Source organism: Balaenoptera acutorostrata, chromosome 5, assembly GCF_949987535.1.
Source record: "Balaenoptera acutorostrata chromosome 5, mBalAcu1.1, whole genome shotgun sequence".
Taxonomy (NCBI): Eukaryota; Metazoa; Chordata; class Mammalia; order Artiodactyla; family Balaenopteridae; genus Balaenoptera; species Balaenoptera acutorostrata.
In genome coordinates this window covers 54,352,927-54,370,045 of record NC_080068.1, presented here as the reverse complement: position 1 = coordinate 54,370,045, position 17,119 = coordinate 54,352,927, and the positions used below count along the sequence as shown (strand labels likewise).

The 17,119-nt window shown below is 38.7% G+C and overlaps 1 protein-coding gene across 3 annotated transcripts in view; it reads left to right on the top strand.

The window, feature by feature from the left end:
• Nucleotides 1-17,119, top strand: part of SLC4A4 (solute carrier family 4 member 4) — a 347,003-nt gene that overhangs the window by 292,324 nt on the left and 37,560 nt on the right. For all 3 annotated transcript variants that reach the window (XM_057546346.1, XM_057546345.1, XM_007193578.3), the window contains exons 16-17: nucleotides 2,673-2,864; nucleotides 15,495-15,608. In XM_057546346.1, coding sequence (XP_057402329.1) covers nucleotides 2,673-2,864; nucleotides 15,495-15,608 — 306 coding nt within the window. The remainder of the gene's footprint in view (nucleotides 1-2,672; nucleotides 2,865-15,494; nucleotides 15,609-17,119) is intronic.

Sequence of the window (17,119 nt, the reverse complement as noted above, 5' to 3'; positions counted from 1 at the left end):
TCTGTTATTTTTAGTGTTTCCTTTACTTAGGTAAGGCAAAATTGACCTCTGAAGCAAAAGATGTTATTTCTACGCAGAAGTATCTGTTTCATAGATAACAAAATGAGATATGTTATAGTAAAAATTGTATAAATTGATATATGTGATGATTAAATCATAAACTAATTATCTAACACTCTACTTTTCATCTTTACTTATATACATCATTAATAGATGAGTCATGCTTGGTCTTAATGTTTAGTTTACGATATGGATTTTGCCTGAAGTTTTACAGAATTAACATTCATTGATACCAGCTTATGCAGAATAATAACACTGAAATAACACAAATAATATAGATGTCTTTTCAGTGATATTTAAGTAGAATTATTTTTAGCTAGAGTTTGTTTTATGGGAGTGGGAAACTGTGTGTTAAGATACAGATACTGAGATAAATACATGCTGCCTAAAGTTTTTATACTGAAACCCTTAGTGAAAGACGGTGTTGGAGGCTAAAATTTCTGTACAATGACACAAAGAATCATTTGAGGCATACAAAAATGTGTTACTGGCATTTTAAGTTGATGTAAACAAGAAACCATGTCTGTCATGCACATCTGTATAGTTTTCACCTCAACCTGAATCTCTGTAAGAAAATCAATAAAATTGCCTGTTGAGATTGTTTTAATGCAGCTTACCTCTTCTGGGAGCTGCAGCTATAAAGAAGGATTCTGCTGATATTAGAGTGCTGAAATTAAAGTGAAATTATGGTAAATTTTTGCTGGTTTTAAAACAAAGAAATCTGTTACCTGTTATGACCTCTAAACTTTAAAGGTATCATGCAAAAAATATCCATATTCAGAAATCTGAAAAACAAAATGAGATGTGATTAATCACCTCTCAGAAACAGACTTTAACAAAAGAGTAATTGTGCAATTCAGCTGTTTACAAGTTGAAACTAATATTTCAGGGAAAGATCTAGAGTTTTTTGGTTTTTTTTTCCTGACTTATGTAAGAACTTTACCTTTTGAGCTCTATAAAAATATGAACTCTTTCTGGCCAGAGATTCTTCTTTTATGTGTGTGATCTTTTATGACTAGATGACTTATATTAAGATAATTCATGAATAGTAAAGGATATTGATGATGCATTTGGTGTGAGGGACAACTCTTGCCTCCAACGGACAGGAAAAGTTTTTCTTTCTATATTTCTTTGAAAGGTATTCTCAAATTACTCTTCTGTTAGCACATGACATACCCATTAGCCCTGCACCTAAGAGAAAATCCAGCATCACGGCACCGGCAGATTCAGTGTCTGGTGAAGGTCTGCTTCCTGGTTCTAGACAGTCTTCTCATTGTGTCCTCATGTGACAGAAGGAACAAGGAGCACTCTGGGGTCTCTTGTAAGGGCACTAATCCCATTCATGAAGACTCCACCCTCTTGACCTAATCACCTCTCAAAGCCCTGTCTCCAGATACCATCACAGAGGGGATAAAGTTTCAGCATATGAATTTTAGTGGAGCCCAAATATTCAGACAGTAGCACCCCATTAACGTTGGTCAGTAACTGGCTGCAAGAGGGCATAACCTTCCAGGTGAGGCTGCTCTTAAGCAGCAAAAGGCAGTTTTCTAGAGAAGGAGACAGCTGTGAGCTGATAGCAGCTAAAACTCAGCTGCTGGAGGATGGGTGCCCAGGCCTTATCCACTTTGCTAGCAAAAGGATTCTCTTGCATACTGGAAACAGTGAATAGAAACAGGAGTGAGCTGCTGTCAAGAAGTACAGCACTGACAACATGACAGCAGTTCATGAGCCAGAAGAAAATTCGAAAATTGACCTATGAGCTTGAGGCCATGTAGCACAGGGATAGAGATCCCATACCCAACTCCACAGCCCATCACAGCACTCTCCAATAATGGATTCTCTTGACACTGACCTGGAGTCAACAAGAAAAGCTGTATTTTATTAGGTTATGCAATTGAAAAAAGCAGAGATCTCCAACATTTTTATAGTTTAGTTCCTGAAGTCACCAATCTCTATAGTTATTTAGAAAAGAAATAGCTGATTTGTGAAAGTGCTGGGTAAATTAGTTAACCAAATATAACCTTTAGAGCATTAACTCTATGGCCATCAGCTTGAAGCACAAGAATCTGTGCACTACAGAAATCAGTACTTTTTTTTTTGGCCACTTAGTGCAGCCTGTGGGATCCTAGTTCCCCAACCAGGGGTTGAACCCGTGCCCTCTGCATTGGGAGCGTGGAGTCTCAACCACTGGACCTCCAGGGAAGTCCCATCAGAGGTCATTACTTTTTGAACAACAAAGGTGTTTCAGAGAGTCTCACGTTTGGAGACTTAAGATATTATTGTGTCTTGGTTTACTCTCAGGAAGGTTCACAGGAAAGAAAGACTTTGTGGTTTGTTTCTGTTGAACAGATGGTTGATTTTAGGGTTGTAGCACAAACCAGGTAACGGATTGCATCATTCTCATTGTATTTTCAATAATTGATAGCCTCCTGGCCCCCCTTACCTGTTATTCCATTAACACCTCCTCAGGTGTCACCTTCCAATGGTTTACCCTCAGGCTGTTTTACAGAGACTCTTAGCATTAATTCCGTATATAGCCCATCAAGTATCAAAAGCTGCCTTTGTTGTGGCACAGTGTTCCCTAGAAAAATTTTCCTGTTTTTCTTCTTCAGCACCATAATGCTACCTTTGACTGGGCACTTCTGACGACGAAGGAGTGTTTGAAATATGGAGGAAAGCTCATGGGCAACAACTGTGGTTTTGTTCCTGATATCACTCTCATGTCTTTCATCCTTTTCTTGGGCACCTACACCTCTTCTATGGCTCTGAAAAAATTCAAAACTAGTCGTTATTTTCCAACCACGGTAAGTACCTGAGCTTTAAGTAATTTTCATTGAATTCCCACTGTATTAACAATAATACAGCTTTACAAAATGAAAAAGGCACCTGTAATTCAACCTTTCTGGTATAATTTTGTGCGTTTAAAAAATTGCTTTCCAGTCTGTGTCTATGTGCATACATATTCTTAATATAATTGTAGTCTAGCTTTGAAAAACCATCCAAGGATTTTGCTCACGTAATTCTATCCTAAATTCTGACAGTTGTAATTCCAACTGTACTGAAAGAAGAATGTGGGGTGTAGTCTATATAAAAATGCCCAAGTTAAGAAAAGACCTTCTAAATCCATAGTGTGTTTAAGTACCTAAGCCAAAACTCTTTTCATATTAATCAGGAGTTTTGACATAGAACTCTTTGTTCATCAGCTGCACATGAGAGTAATTGAGTAGTTGAATCATGGGCTGTAGGAGTAAACTTGAGCCATGTTACACAAGTACTGGTGTAAGATATGAGTGTCATCTGAGCCAACCTTTCCTTCCCATAGTGATGAATGCCCTACTATGGAAACACAGATAATTGAGCTGAGTTGTGCAGACATCCTGTCTCCCATTAATATGCTTAGGTGAGCTCAAAGTCAAAACTGTGGTTCCTTGAGAGACTACAAGATAAGACCAACATTTAGTTAATGGCATTTTGTGTTTTTACCTGCAGAACGAAACTAATCCTTTGCTTTACAGTTCAGTTCTCACTGTTTAGGGTGTCAATACTTCTTCGTAATGTTGATTATACCTGATTTTTATCAATGAGCTGCTCTCTACAGCTGAAATCTCATGAATCTCTCCTCCTGTGTTCTGTGTAGAAGGAGCAGGAGAACTTTGGAAGACATGAGATGCAGTTGATAAAGTTCCTTTTCTTAATTCCTGGGAAATGAAACTGACAACTAATATATTCACTTTCAGCTAGGAAATTTTTTGACTCTCTGATATTTCTTTTAAAATGGAAAATAAAGGGAAGGTTTGATGATTGTCTCAATCTGTTTGGGTGGCTATAACAGAATACCAGACTGGAGGGCTTATAAACAACAGAAATTTGTTTCTCACAGCTCTGGAGGCCAGGAAGTCCAAGATCAGGGCCAGCATTGTTGGGTGAGAGCCCTCTTCCTGGTTCCTAGCCAGCACCTTTTCACTGTGCCCTCAGGAGGTAGAAGGGCTGGGGAGCACTGCGGAGTGTCCTTTATAGGAACGCTAATGCCATTCCTGAAGACTCCATCCTCATGTTCTTCCTAAAGCCCCACCTCCTAATATCATCTTCTTGTGGGTTAGAATTTCAACATGTGGATTTTGGAGGGTCGCAACATTCAGACCACAGCTGTAATGAAATGTCCCGAGCTAGCTGGCCCAAAGAATGAAACATTTCCTCAGAGTGAAATGTAGGAAGAAGTGTTCAACTTTGTCTGCCTTAAATGGACATCACAAACCGGTGGTCCACAGGCAGAATTCAACCCCCAGACATTCTTTGTTTAGTTCACAGTTTGTAAACACACACATGCACACACATACACACTTGGAGGCTTAGGTGGAACCTGTCCTTTGCAGGTAATTATTGTCCTCACAACTCTCTATTGTCTAGGACTTGGCTGCTTCACACATTCAGATTAAGTGCATGTCCCTGAAGACATTTGAGCTTGTAACACCAGTTCACGCACTGGGAAATGTGCTTACTTGATCCACCTCTTCAGTGGTATATTACGTGTAGAACAGATTCCTGGGTAGAGGTCTTTGAGGATGATTTCTTCTTCTCTACTGAGGTTTTTCCTTCTTAATTATTAATTCATGGGGCATCTTTTTTTTTTTTTTTTGGCTCACACTTTGGGAATCATCCCCCTTTTTATATCTTTCATTTGCCAAAGTCTGATATTATTTAGGCATAGTAGGAGGTAGAAAAGTAGAAAATTTGTGGATCACTTGTAAATCATAGTTGGCAAAATAATTTCAACCTTAAGATGAATAGTGATGAAGTTTAACTGTTTATGTAGACATCACCTTTTTTTCCCAGCAGTAATTCCCAAACTGATAATAGCTCTTTAGACTTAAAGAAATTGCCCCTTATAAGAGCCCAAGCAGGTAATTTCTCAGACCTTGATAAATGCTATTGAGAAATGTTGGAAAATGTTGAATATGTGAAAATAGAATAATGATAGCATTCTAATTACAATTCTTATTGAGAAGGTTCTCAGCATTATTTACAATTGTTTACACCAAATTATAAAATAAACAGGCAGGAGAAAATATATGTGATTTCTAAGGAGTAATGTTTAAGTGCGTAGGCTTTCACTCTGTCATCTCCCCTAGTCCACATTTATAGCTAAACAATAATACATACATAAATTCATACACACATACATGAATAATAAGAGCATCTTTTTTTCCTCTCACTTGCCAAAACATGTTTTCATTTAAACTGTCATTTAGAAGGATGGTCTCTATAGGTAGGAGCACATAGGTTTATAGATTCTTATACTTGTATACTATATTCTACAATTAAAACATATACTTAAACATGATAAGTTAGATAGTCCTTGACTACTGTGACAGTAATCAAGCCTAACTGTTACTGCTTCCTCACTCACACCAACAATTCACATGAAACCTCTAAAATTGCAAAATGCTAATACTGGATGGCAGTGTCCTTGCCGTACAAAATGTCCGATTCTCCTTTAACTTACGCAGTCATTGCTATCTTGCACTCTCATTTCCAAACTTTTGCATGAGTTGTTAGTTGATGAAGACTGTAAACTGCTGGGGAACTGTTATACTTTTATTTTACTCCTCACATCAATTAGCACCAGGTTGGATGCAGGCTAGTACTCAATACTTGTTGACTAGTGGAAACCAGTCAAGTAGAGATAAATGCTGCAATTTATGGAAAGAGCACAGATGTAGGAACCCAGAAGCCATAGATGCTAGTGCCAGCACTGCCATTAACTAACAGTGCGCCCTTTGATAGCTAACTGTGGACTTTAGTCCACACGCATAAAGGGAGAGCCCAGCTAGATGACAGTTAACATCCTTTAAACTCTAGTATTCTATAATTTTAAAGAGAGTTTTCTGATTCCATCTCCTAAAATAAGTTCTCTGTATTCAACTTGTGCTTATAGCAATGATCAGGACTTACAGATTCCCAGAAGTTCATTATCTTCTCCATCTTTATGCCAGATCTGCTTTTGCAGCTACTGCCAACCTCTCTCTGTGGATGATCCACAATCGCCATGTAGCAAATTCAAAACATGGGGTTTTCTTTCCACAGTGGAACGTCCTTATCTTCTGGTACTCCTTACCTCAGCTAATAATATCACCTCTCTTCACAGCCACCCAAGATCAAAATCTTAAAATCATACTTGGTGTATCAGAGTCCCAGCAGGAAGCAAATTATACACTCAAATTAGGATAGTCTGAGGGGTTTAATGAAAGCATCATTTGCAAAGGTGAGATCAGGTTTAGGGAAACCACAAGGGAGAGTGTAGTGTCTGGTAGCAGTGGGACTGTTACTATCCCTCACTCAAAGGATGTGGAAAAGGAGTGGTTGCTGGAAACTGGGGAAGACAAAATGGTAGAGAGAGCTTTCCCGAAAGGCCCCATGACTTTGGATTGAGGGGTTTAGCCAGTCTGAGGCAACCTCAAGGGGATATAGCTATGGGAATCAATGCTCTGATCTCTCTCTTCCCCATATGGCCTGCCCAGGCTGAATGCTTCTGGAATCTGGAGGACAAGTGAGCCTATTGTAGACCACACAGGTCAGCCTCCCAAGGCAGAGACTAGTGGAAAAGAGTAGAGATGGATCTGGTATGATAAAAGATGATATCCATCGTATTTACCTTTCCAAGTTTTTCTTTATCAAGTTAAACTCATCAGCCCCCTCGATTATCCTGCTGTAATCGCTCTCCTTTATGTGTACACTTAGGTTCCCCTAGTTCAGTCTCTCATTGCCTTTGCCTAGACCGGGGTTGGTTATCCACTCTTCCCCTCCCTCATGAAGCCACTGGCAGTCCATAAGTGTGAGCACTTAAGATGAAACAGTTTGCCTTTGCTAGCCTGTCCATCAGGAATTTGATTTGTCTATCAGGCACTTCCAGAGAGCCCTAATGCTCAGTGGAACATGGTGGAGTAGCAGTACCCCACTGACTGCCCCCTTTGGGCTCCCCATCCCTTTTAGAGGGGTGCATTAGTCTGTTAATCCCATACATTTACTCTTCTGTTACATCGGCCTCAAGTCTTTCGCCAGTGTTTTGGCATCAAAACTTCCTGAAGGAGCATCACAGCATAACCTGTGATCTTCTGTGGCAGGTGGCCTGGGGTCTTACCAGGAAATGTTCTTCCAGAGTCCCCTGCCAACAGGTGGTGGTGCTCACGGAGCAGAGATGCCATCGCTGCAATATGTAGAGGCAAAAGGAAAGCGGTCAGCTTAAAGATGGAGCAGGATCGTGATTAGTAGAACTCATCAAGCTACAGAGCCTCTGAATTAGGCAGAATTACTGATACTTTAATATAGTCAGATGCAGTGTGGCTGGTTGATGTATGCAATTGGCATGAACATGTTTTTCTTAAGGGTCTACTTAATTTCCTCTTTTTCCTCCCCTTAGAAAAAGTAAGAGTTCTAACACTCCCATGAATTGATGTAATGGTAAGGTTCTTTAATATCCTCCTGGTTGTTATTGTCATTTAAATAGAGAAGATCAGTAAGTTCCAGGTACCGTTAATAGCTTTGGCAACGTCTATGGTTTATTGAGATGACATTTGAGCAGAATGTACTTTGATATCCTTCTTAAAAAAATAACAGTATTCTAAATTCTATAGTTAATTAGTATATTCGTTCAATATTGAAACAAATTATTTTGAGTCTAACGTGTGCTTGATACAACACTGGATGGTAAGGATACAAAGACAAGTCATTCATGGGCCTGGAATATAGTAGGAACTTAATATGTATTTGTTGAATAAGTTAGATTTTTGAGTTTTTAAATGAGGTGATTCATTTTGGTCCTTCTGCCCTATTCATGCTTACTGTCTACTATAGGATCACACTTTGGTGACTTCATGTGACCTAAGTAAATTGATGGTGGTCTTTGAGGAACTGGCTTTATGGGTGAGAAAAAAGTGTAGGGCTTCAGGAATTTCAGTGAAAACACATTGAGCATTTTAGTTAGGTGACACGTTAGTTTTTATCCATATAAAACACACTTTAGGATTCTACAATGAACCATGATTCTTAGTTGGCATTTTGGCCTGTGACAATTCTATTAATGTTGGATGTGTTTAGTTTATAAACAGCTCTTTACAAGAATCAGGTAACATCCCTACTCTGTTTTCTTTTTCTCTCAGAAATTTTTTTGGTGAATGGTAAAAACTATCAAATTAAAACAAATAATGTATCCAAATATGAGGAAGAAATAGTGGGCCTGTATTGTTTGTCCCATCCTAATGTTAATAATACTGGGTGACATTTGGCTGGTTCTTGCAGAAACATCAGACCACATCCTGCCATTGAAGCTCATTTGGAAAAGGACTTTGCTGTCAGTGAAAAGGAATCAGATTTTCAAATTCTTGTGTTATTTTGTACCAAGGAAAATAATTTTTAAAGTCAAATTTGTTTTTAATTCAAAACTCACTTTCATATTTTTTTCTTAAGAATGACAGAGGGATATTAGGTTCTGAACACAACCCAATCTGTTCAACATTCAACAAAGATTACAAATACTTAAGTTTTTGTGGATATATAACAAAAAATACAGTCAACCTGAATTGAGCCCGAAGAAAAAAAAGGTTGGGAGCATTGTTTGGCCAAAGTGTTTTTGAGAGTTTTGTTTGTTTGCAAAGTCCCTTTGCCATGTTATGTGAGAGGTTTTAATGGCGGCATAGAGGTAGTCTTTGGACAGAAGTCATTTTGACTGTGGTACCTTGTTGGTCAGAAGCACCATAGAAAAGTCACCAGCATTGAAATCTATCCATTAACACAAAATGATCTCCTGCTCCATTTCTAGACTGTCTCATTTATACATATGACTTACCAGTTCTTTTTAAATTAAAAATTTTGTACCTTAATGTAAATTATAAAACCATCTTCCTTTTAAAGCCCTTTATTGTAATGGTTTTGGGGGGATATATCCAAGAAGACCCTATTAGAGGATCAAGAAATTTTGACAGTTGGGTCTTAATCATTGAATTTTAGTATTAGGACTTTGAATACCATCTAGTCCAACATTGCCTCTTCATTTCTGACAAGCACTCATCTCTGGGCTGCTCAAATGCTTCCCAGAACAGGAACTTTACATCTCCGAAGGCATTCCTGATAGAAACACAAATCTGCCTTTCTACAGCCTCGTCCTCAGGACCTGCCGTTGCCCTCGAAGCTACACAGAACAAGTATAGTCTTTCTTTCCTATGACAGATTTCACATATTTGAAGGCAATTTCTCCCTACAGCTTCTTTAGGCCTCCTATCATTTTGTATGAGATGTGATTTCTGGACTCCTATTCTACTGGTCATCCTTCTCTGAGTCAACTCCAGATTTTCAGTTTCAACTTAGAATATAGTGACCAGATTGGGACATAGTATTTCCCAGGTGATTTACTCATTTGCTTCTGGCACTCACGCATTTGGGTCTTTTGTTCTACTGCTCAGTCTGAGGCAGGATAGAGGAAGAGGCCCATGACTGCTAAAGTCTCCTTAGCTTCCCGGCTGAACCACTTGATTAGGCCTACTCCCCTCTGTTCCCTGCTTGGAAAAACAATTTTTTTTTTCTAGTAGACTTTCACTGGCAAGCTCTAAGCCCCTCCTAGATAAATTGCCCAATCTAATTCCCTTCTTTGTTCCCTGAATTTCTCTGACTTTATAGCTTATGGCATTAAAATCCTGGAGTCTAAATCAGACTTTCCTTTTATTGAATTCTAATTATAGTGGGTATTATTGATTCAAAATACAGTGTATTATGATTGCTGTACTGATAGTAATGCTTATTTCTTTTATAGTGCTGTATAGCATTGGCTATGGGGGAGGGGGATCAAATTTTAAAATTTTCATAGTATTTTGTGCCTTTTCATGACTGCCAATAGAAACATATTTGTCTGACGCACTTTTTTTCATCTAGAATAAATGCGTTTTTACACTGTTGTTTAGCATTTTCCAAGCATGGCGATCATGCAAGGAATTGACATCCTGAATTAATATTTATTGAGAACCCACAGCGTGCCTGCTGCTGTAGTTGTCTCTTTATAACAGCTCCATCCATTGAGAACTGCTCTGCAGGCGCACAGCCTTTCCCCCAGTTAATTTAGGAGCAGCTGCAGTCCTCGCAAAGTGAAAACCAAATATCCTCTGGGGCTTCAGAGGAACCCAATTCATTTTTTTCCCCTGTAAATTAACTAGCTTCTCACTGTTGGTGTCTCAATGATTATGACTCTCTTAATAACTAATACAGTACCATCCTTCATGAAGAGTATGTGTATAATAGATTTATTAGATGGTTATTTGAATTTCCCTTCCCATCCACTTAATTTCTTCTTTGCTTTGATAGTTTAAATATTTAAGCTGGTTGCTCTTTATTAGATTGAGATATTTTGTAATTCTACAGAGGACAGAAATATTTTTCTCCTCTCCAATTTTATAATTAAAAAATGGTAAACAAAAATAAAAGAGCTCAAAACCATTCTGGTATACAAGAATCTTAGTTGAAACACGCTTTCCTTTTCCCCATTCATGAATGGAGGTAGGAATTATTATATGTCATAGCACATCTGTGTACCACTCCAAAAAACACAGCAAACTTTTTATAGTTAGTCCTTGATATATATGAGTTAACTTGTGTTTCATTTAGATTGTGATAGTTTATATTCCTAGGATATTGAAGTTTGAGTCTAGAGAGACTTAGCATTTGATTGGATGGACCCATTAGTTATGATGTTTGTCCAAGCTAAAGTTGAGGCCTCTGAATCCACAGGATTGGGCATGAAATCTAGTGGGAACAGTTTTCTCATGAAAACTTTGGCACTTCTAATCACTACCAGTAATAGCTAGTAGGGAAGTAGGGACTATGGGTTTCTAATTTGATTTCTTTATTTATATATTGACACATAAAAGGGTACTGTTCTGGAGTTTTTGCAAGAGATCAAGTTTGATGAAAAGGGAAGATAAAATAAACTAAAAAATGAAAGGAAATTCATACATGTTTGTTTTGCTAAATGTGTTTGGAAATGTGAGAAGGACCCAAATAAAGTGATTCTTAACTTCCTTAAAGTCAGACGCCATGCTCCTGTACCTGGGTCCTAGAGTATATCTACTAAGCTTGTATACTCAGCGCTTGACATTTTTCGGGCACTTCAAATTAAAGTTTAATTTTAGTACAGGGTAAGACCTGAAGAGCCTGCTAAAATAGCACCCCTACCTGCCTTCGCTAATTAGAGGATTTAGAGTTGAATACAAAAGTGGCCTGGGAAAAATCAATTTCCTTGACTATGAAGTTCAAACCAGATCCACTATCTTAGAAATGAATGTCTTACAATAAACACTCTCCAGGAGTGATTTCTGATGTACCTGAACCGTATTGTACAATTTAAGGGGAAGGAAGGGGAAATAGAAGTGAGTATACTGTACAGAACATATCACCCTAGCTGTGATTTTTAATGAGGTTAAGCAGTATTATTAATAGAGTATCTTTTCTTTCCCCATACATTTTAAGAAATGTAATCCTGAATTATTAACATGTGACTTTTTAGCTACTGTTATACCTATAGTATAATAGTGCCACACTTGACAAGAATGCCATTGCCAAGGGGTTCTACCAAATTTATATATAAATATATTATATATAAATTTGTGAAACTAATAATTAAACTTAAATAAACTATTTTATTTTATTTTTTTAATTTATTTTTAAAATTTATTTATTTTTGGCTGCATTGGGTCTTCGTTGCTGCGCGCGGGCTTTCTCTAGTTGCGGCGAGCGGGGGCTACTCTTCGTCGCTGTGCGTGGGCTTCTCATTGTGATTGTAGTGACTTCTCTTGTTGTGGAGCACGGGCTGTAGGCATGTGAGCTTCAGTAGTTGTGGCTCGCAGGCTCGGTAGTTGTGGTGCACGGGCTCAGTTGCTCCGTGGCATGTGGGATCTTCCCAGACCGGGGCTTGAACCCGTGTCCCCTGCATTGGCAGGCAGGTCCTTAACCACTGCGCCACCAGGGGAGCCCAAACTATCTGATTATTTATATTAGTTTCCCGTGGCTGCTGTATCAAATTACCACAAACACGATGGCTTAAAACAACACATTTACTGTCTTGAGACCTGGAGGTCAGAAGTCTGAAATATATCTCAACGGGCTAAAATCAAGGTGTTGGCAGGGCTGTGTTCTTTCTGAAGCCTCTGGGGGAGACTGTCTTTCCTTGCCTTTTCCAGCTTCTAGAGGCTGCCCACATACCTTGGCTCTTGGCCCTATTCCTCCATCTTCAAAGCCAGCAGTGGCCAGTCAAGTCTTTCTCACGCTGCATCACTCTGACACAGATTCTCCTGCCTCCCCTTTCACTTACAGGGATTCTTGTGATTACACTGGACCTTCTGGAATAATCCTGGAAGGTTTCCCTAATCACGAGATCATCTGATTAGTAGCCTTAATTCTGTCTGCAACTCTGATTCTCCCTAGCCGAGTAACATTACATATTCACGGGTTCCAGGAATCAGGCATCTTTAGAGGGGCATTACTCTGCCTTCTACATTATCTGACCTAAATTTTAACATGATTATTCTGGGTGATACCTTGGCAGTGTCCTCAAGTTGGTGAGTATAGAGACAGGAAGCAGGAACCATGTGAGATAAAGTGGTGGTTTAGATAAGGGTGGGAATAGCAATGGAGGTGATGAGAAGAGACAGGATCCCGGATATGTTTTGAAGGTAATTTGCTGACCTGTTGGACGTAGGATGTGAGAGAAAGAGAAGAGTTGCATGGATAGTCCAAAGTTTTGGGTCTAAGCAATAGGAAAAAAATAATCTGCCGTTAATTAAAATGAGGAAAACTACTGAAAGAGCAGGTTTAGGGCTTCAGTGCTCGGTTTATGGAAGGCTGAGAATGGCTCGTCTCCTAAGTAAAGGAACAGCACTTCCCCGGTGCCTGGTAGTGATTCCGCTCAGGCACATCTGTCCCCTAGAAGGGCCAGAGGTGCGGGCCCTAGGGGCATTTCTACCAAGAAACGGCCAACTGGATTCATTTGCTACCCTCTACTTTCCTTCTCCTGTTTATGGGAAAGGAGGAGAACTGCCTTTTTAATAACCATTACCCTCTTTAGAAAGAACAACTTGTAGGACATCTGAGCTGTCAGCAAGATGGATCTGCTGAGTAAGGATTGGGAGGGTGATAAAGAAGAGAGAACTTCTTTTTTGCCTTGGCAGTGACCTCTGGTCTTGCACTGATTCATGACCTACCGGACCAGAGAGACTGCTGTAACATCTTAATATACTCCTGAGCCTGCTTCACAATGACCGTCTCTTGCCAGACCATCCTGAGCTGCCCGTGTGAAAATTTACTTGCACAAAGCTTAAGAAAATGGGTGTTTCCTCCCGTATTGAGCCCCTGGCATCCTTTTTCTGCAGGGATTCCAGATACTTCCAACCATAATGAGCTCTGAGTGGCAGTTTCATATTATTACTGGGTTTTTATTTCTTGTTTCTTGGAATTCAAGATTTCTTTCAGAGACCTCCTGGCAGTAGATTATTTAGTTATTCCAATGGTTTCTGCAGCCAAAGAGGCTTTGTGGAACTTGAAATAACCTGAGTTAACGTATATTAGGAGAGTTTGTGATGCTGCAGGTGCTGTGCTAAAAAGCACTTTCATGGTTTATCCTGTGTAATTCTTATGACAGACCGATGAAGTTGTAGGGATTATCTTGGCTACATTTTGCAGTTGGAGTAATTAAAGCTAAGAAAGGATAAGTATTTACAAGTAGGAAATAATGGTACTGGAGTTCCAACCCAGGTAATCTGACTATAGAAACTGTGTGCTTCTAACTGCTGTACTATATGTTTTCCCCAAATTGATCCCTGCCATCTATTTGTGCTTGGTGTTAAATTGCCCCTAAAAGTCCCATAGCTGGCTCTCTGCTCCTCTGTGTGTACTTCTCCAGAAAGCTAAACCAGTCCTCGAACTTCTGGCCAAATGGCCATCTTTGATCCTGCTGCTACTTAGTACCCAAGGCTCCTGACACCTGGTCACCGTCAAGAATTGAGCACTACCATGTCCTTCACACCCACATTGCCAAGTAATTCCGTTCTCCACTTCAGTTTCTGTTGAACACCTGATTGCAGTAGTCCTACTACTCTTTCCAAAGACCCTCTGTCCTGAGAACTGTGCAGCCACTCAGCCCATCACTGATCTCTCTTCACCTAGTGGCACCAGAAAGCTGACTGCTTACTCTGAGATTACATGATCACTGCTGAATAAATCCTGATTTCGTTTAGGAGCAGGCTTCCTCATGTATGACTTGACTGTGAACTTCATGAAGACATGGATTGTGTCTGTTTTGTTTACTGTGGTATCCCTAGTGCCAAGCAAAGTATTAGGTACTTACAGTTGGCCCTCCATTTTCACGGAAGCAGAAGCCGTGAATACAGAGGGCTGAATGTGCTAAGTAAATTTTTGTTGAATGATCAAATTATGCACAACCATGTGTATATACCTTACAGGGAAACTCAGCTGTCTGTGCTATAGTCATGCTCGTAGGCCATTGTCAGTGCCACCAGACACGGCAGAGGAAGCGCCAACCAAATAAATGGTCCCATGTTCCGCTACTGACTCAGAAATGGCCATTCTGCACCCACTCCATGGGAAAGGTTTGGGTTTAATGCACTCCCATAAAGCCCAGCCCTTGTCCTGACCAGAGGCAGGTACTTAGGAAGTTTAGGTGACCACACTTAAGAAGTGGTGGAGAAAGAGATGCTCCACATACAGGAGATTTTAAGCACTAGCCAAGAGTGAAAAATATTTTCTTTGGCAAAGTTAGTGAAACCATCAGATTTCTGTCTTCCATCGCTTTTTTTTTCTCTGAGGTCTTAAGCCCATTCATTAGACTGGAACTGTAAACACTTTCCCTGCTTGGTTCTTGGAGTTTTCAGGTTACCCGTGGAATTTATCTTGCTCTGTACTCAAAATGCTACCTCCTAAATAATAAACAGAATTCTGTATTTTTGTGCAGATTTTATAATATGCCTTGAGATTTCATCCTTATTCTGGTCTCCTTTGTATTGCATACAGGAAGAGTGTTTGTACAGTACTTCAAGGATATATTATCTTTGATTCCCCTCCCCTGCCTACACACACACACACACACACACACACACACACTCTCTCTCTCTCTCTCTCTCTCTCTCTCTCTCTCTCTCTCTCTGTCTCTCTCTCTCTCTCTGACCTGTTCTGTGCAATTAGATTATTTCTGGCCAGGTAAGGAAGTGATGCAAAAGCAATTTTAAAAATAATCTCTCTGCAGTACGACAGCTCCTTTAATTTGTTAATGAAGCTGTTAGTGTAAACTGTTAGCAAATATAGAATTCTTCATTCACTTCAAACAGAGGCAAATATATATATCCAGTGCCTAATGGTCCCTGGTTTCTTTTTTATTTTCCCAGGCAAGAAAACTGATCAGTGACTTTGCCATTATCTTGTCCATTCTCATCTTTTGTGTAATAGATGCCCTGGTAGGTGTGGATACTCCAAAACTGATTGTGCCAAGTGAGTTCAAGGTAGGTGAACTTGTCTTTTGGTCATTCCTGGAATTCTTTGGTTTTCTTTCCTTTCCCCTATTCTAGTTTGTTATATTTAATTTCTCTTTGAGTTAGTTTTGTACAATTATCCATTTCTTTATTTTATAAATGGTCAGTTGCTAGGTGCATATATATATTTTGTCTATTTTTTCACAAATTAAATGCCTGACTAGGACTAAATGCAAGGTTCACATTATATTGATTTTTATTGGAAATACCTTATGGTAACATTATAAACTCTGCTTTATATTTTTAGAGTATTTAAAAATACCCAGAGTATTTTCAAACAACTTATAATATAAGATCCATATAATAATTCTAGGTTGCAATGTAGCTATCATCATCCTGATTTTATGAAGTTGAGATTGAAGCTTATAAAAATTAAGTAAAATACCTAAGGTTACATTACTAATTCAGTGCTCTTTTCCTGCCACCAAACTACCCGCCATATACACACATGTGTATATATAATGTGCATTTTAATTATTACAAAGATATAGGAATTATTCATTTTATAAACCTGTGGGTATGTACAAGCCTAATGAGTAAAATATACGTTTCATTCATTCTCAAATATCCCTATCTAATTTTTCACCACAAGTCTTTCACTTATTTTCTAGAACACTCCTAACCTCTCTCTCCATCACTGAGAACCATATATTTGCTAAGAAAAATTAAACGAACTGCAGTTTTAGCTTAATGACTACCTGATGAGGAAGGGATGTCTATGTTATAGCAAACAAAATGTTTTTTGCATTTTCTCTGCCATGATATATTTATTAGCAAAGGTAAGTGCTCATTTATTCAGTCATTAGTTAAGTCAATATTTATTGAATGCTTGCTTTGAGTCAAGCCCTATACTGGGAATCTGAAATGCATTGAAGAGCAAGACAAAGTTCCTTTCCTTATAAGCTCACAACCTGGTAAAGGTAGTAAAATGTGAATAGATTCAGTGATGGAGTTATGAGCAAAGTGAGACAGAAATATCTTCAGAGGAGAAGTGAAGCTTTCTTCATAGTAAATGTGGAGAAAATAATTCATAGTTAGGATTCTGTTTTAGTTTATTTATATTGTTTAAAATTAGGAAAAGAATAGGAAAATATGAAAATAAGAAAGATCAGGGTATTTAAATAAGCTTAATTATAACATAAAATATTTGTAGCTTTTTATGTATTATATCATGAAACGATTGCAATTTGGCAGTAGTAGAAACAACTTCTGTATAATCGCTAAAACCCATGAACAAAATTCATGGTTGTTTTGTAATTTCTTGCCTACCTCCTTACTGAATATTACATTTGGGTTTTTCTTATGGCTACTCCTTAAACTTAAATCACTTTCTTCCATCCTGATTCTTATCTTGGAGCATCCTAAATATGCAAATTGGCATTTACTTCTTTTCCATCACCGTATATTCTTAGTTTCCTTCATTTAAAACATTGCCTTCAAAATAACCTCCTTTAGGAAATTCTTGCTGAATAATCTTTGTC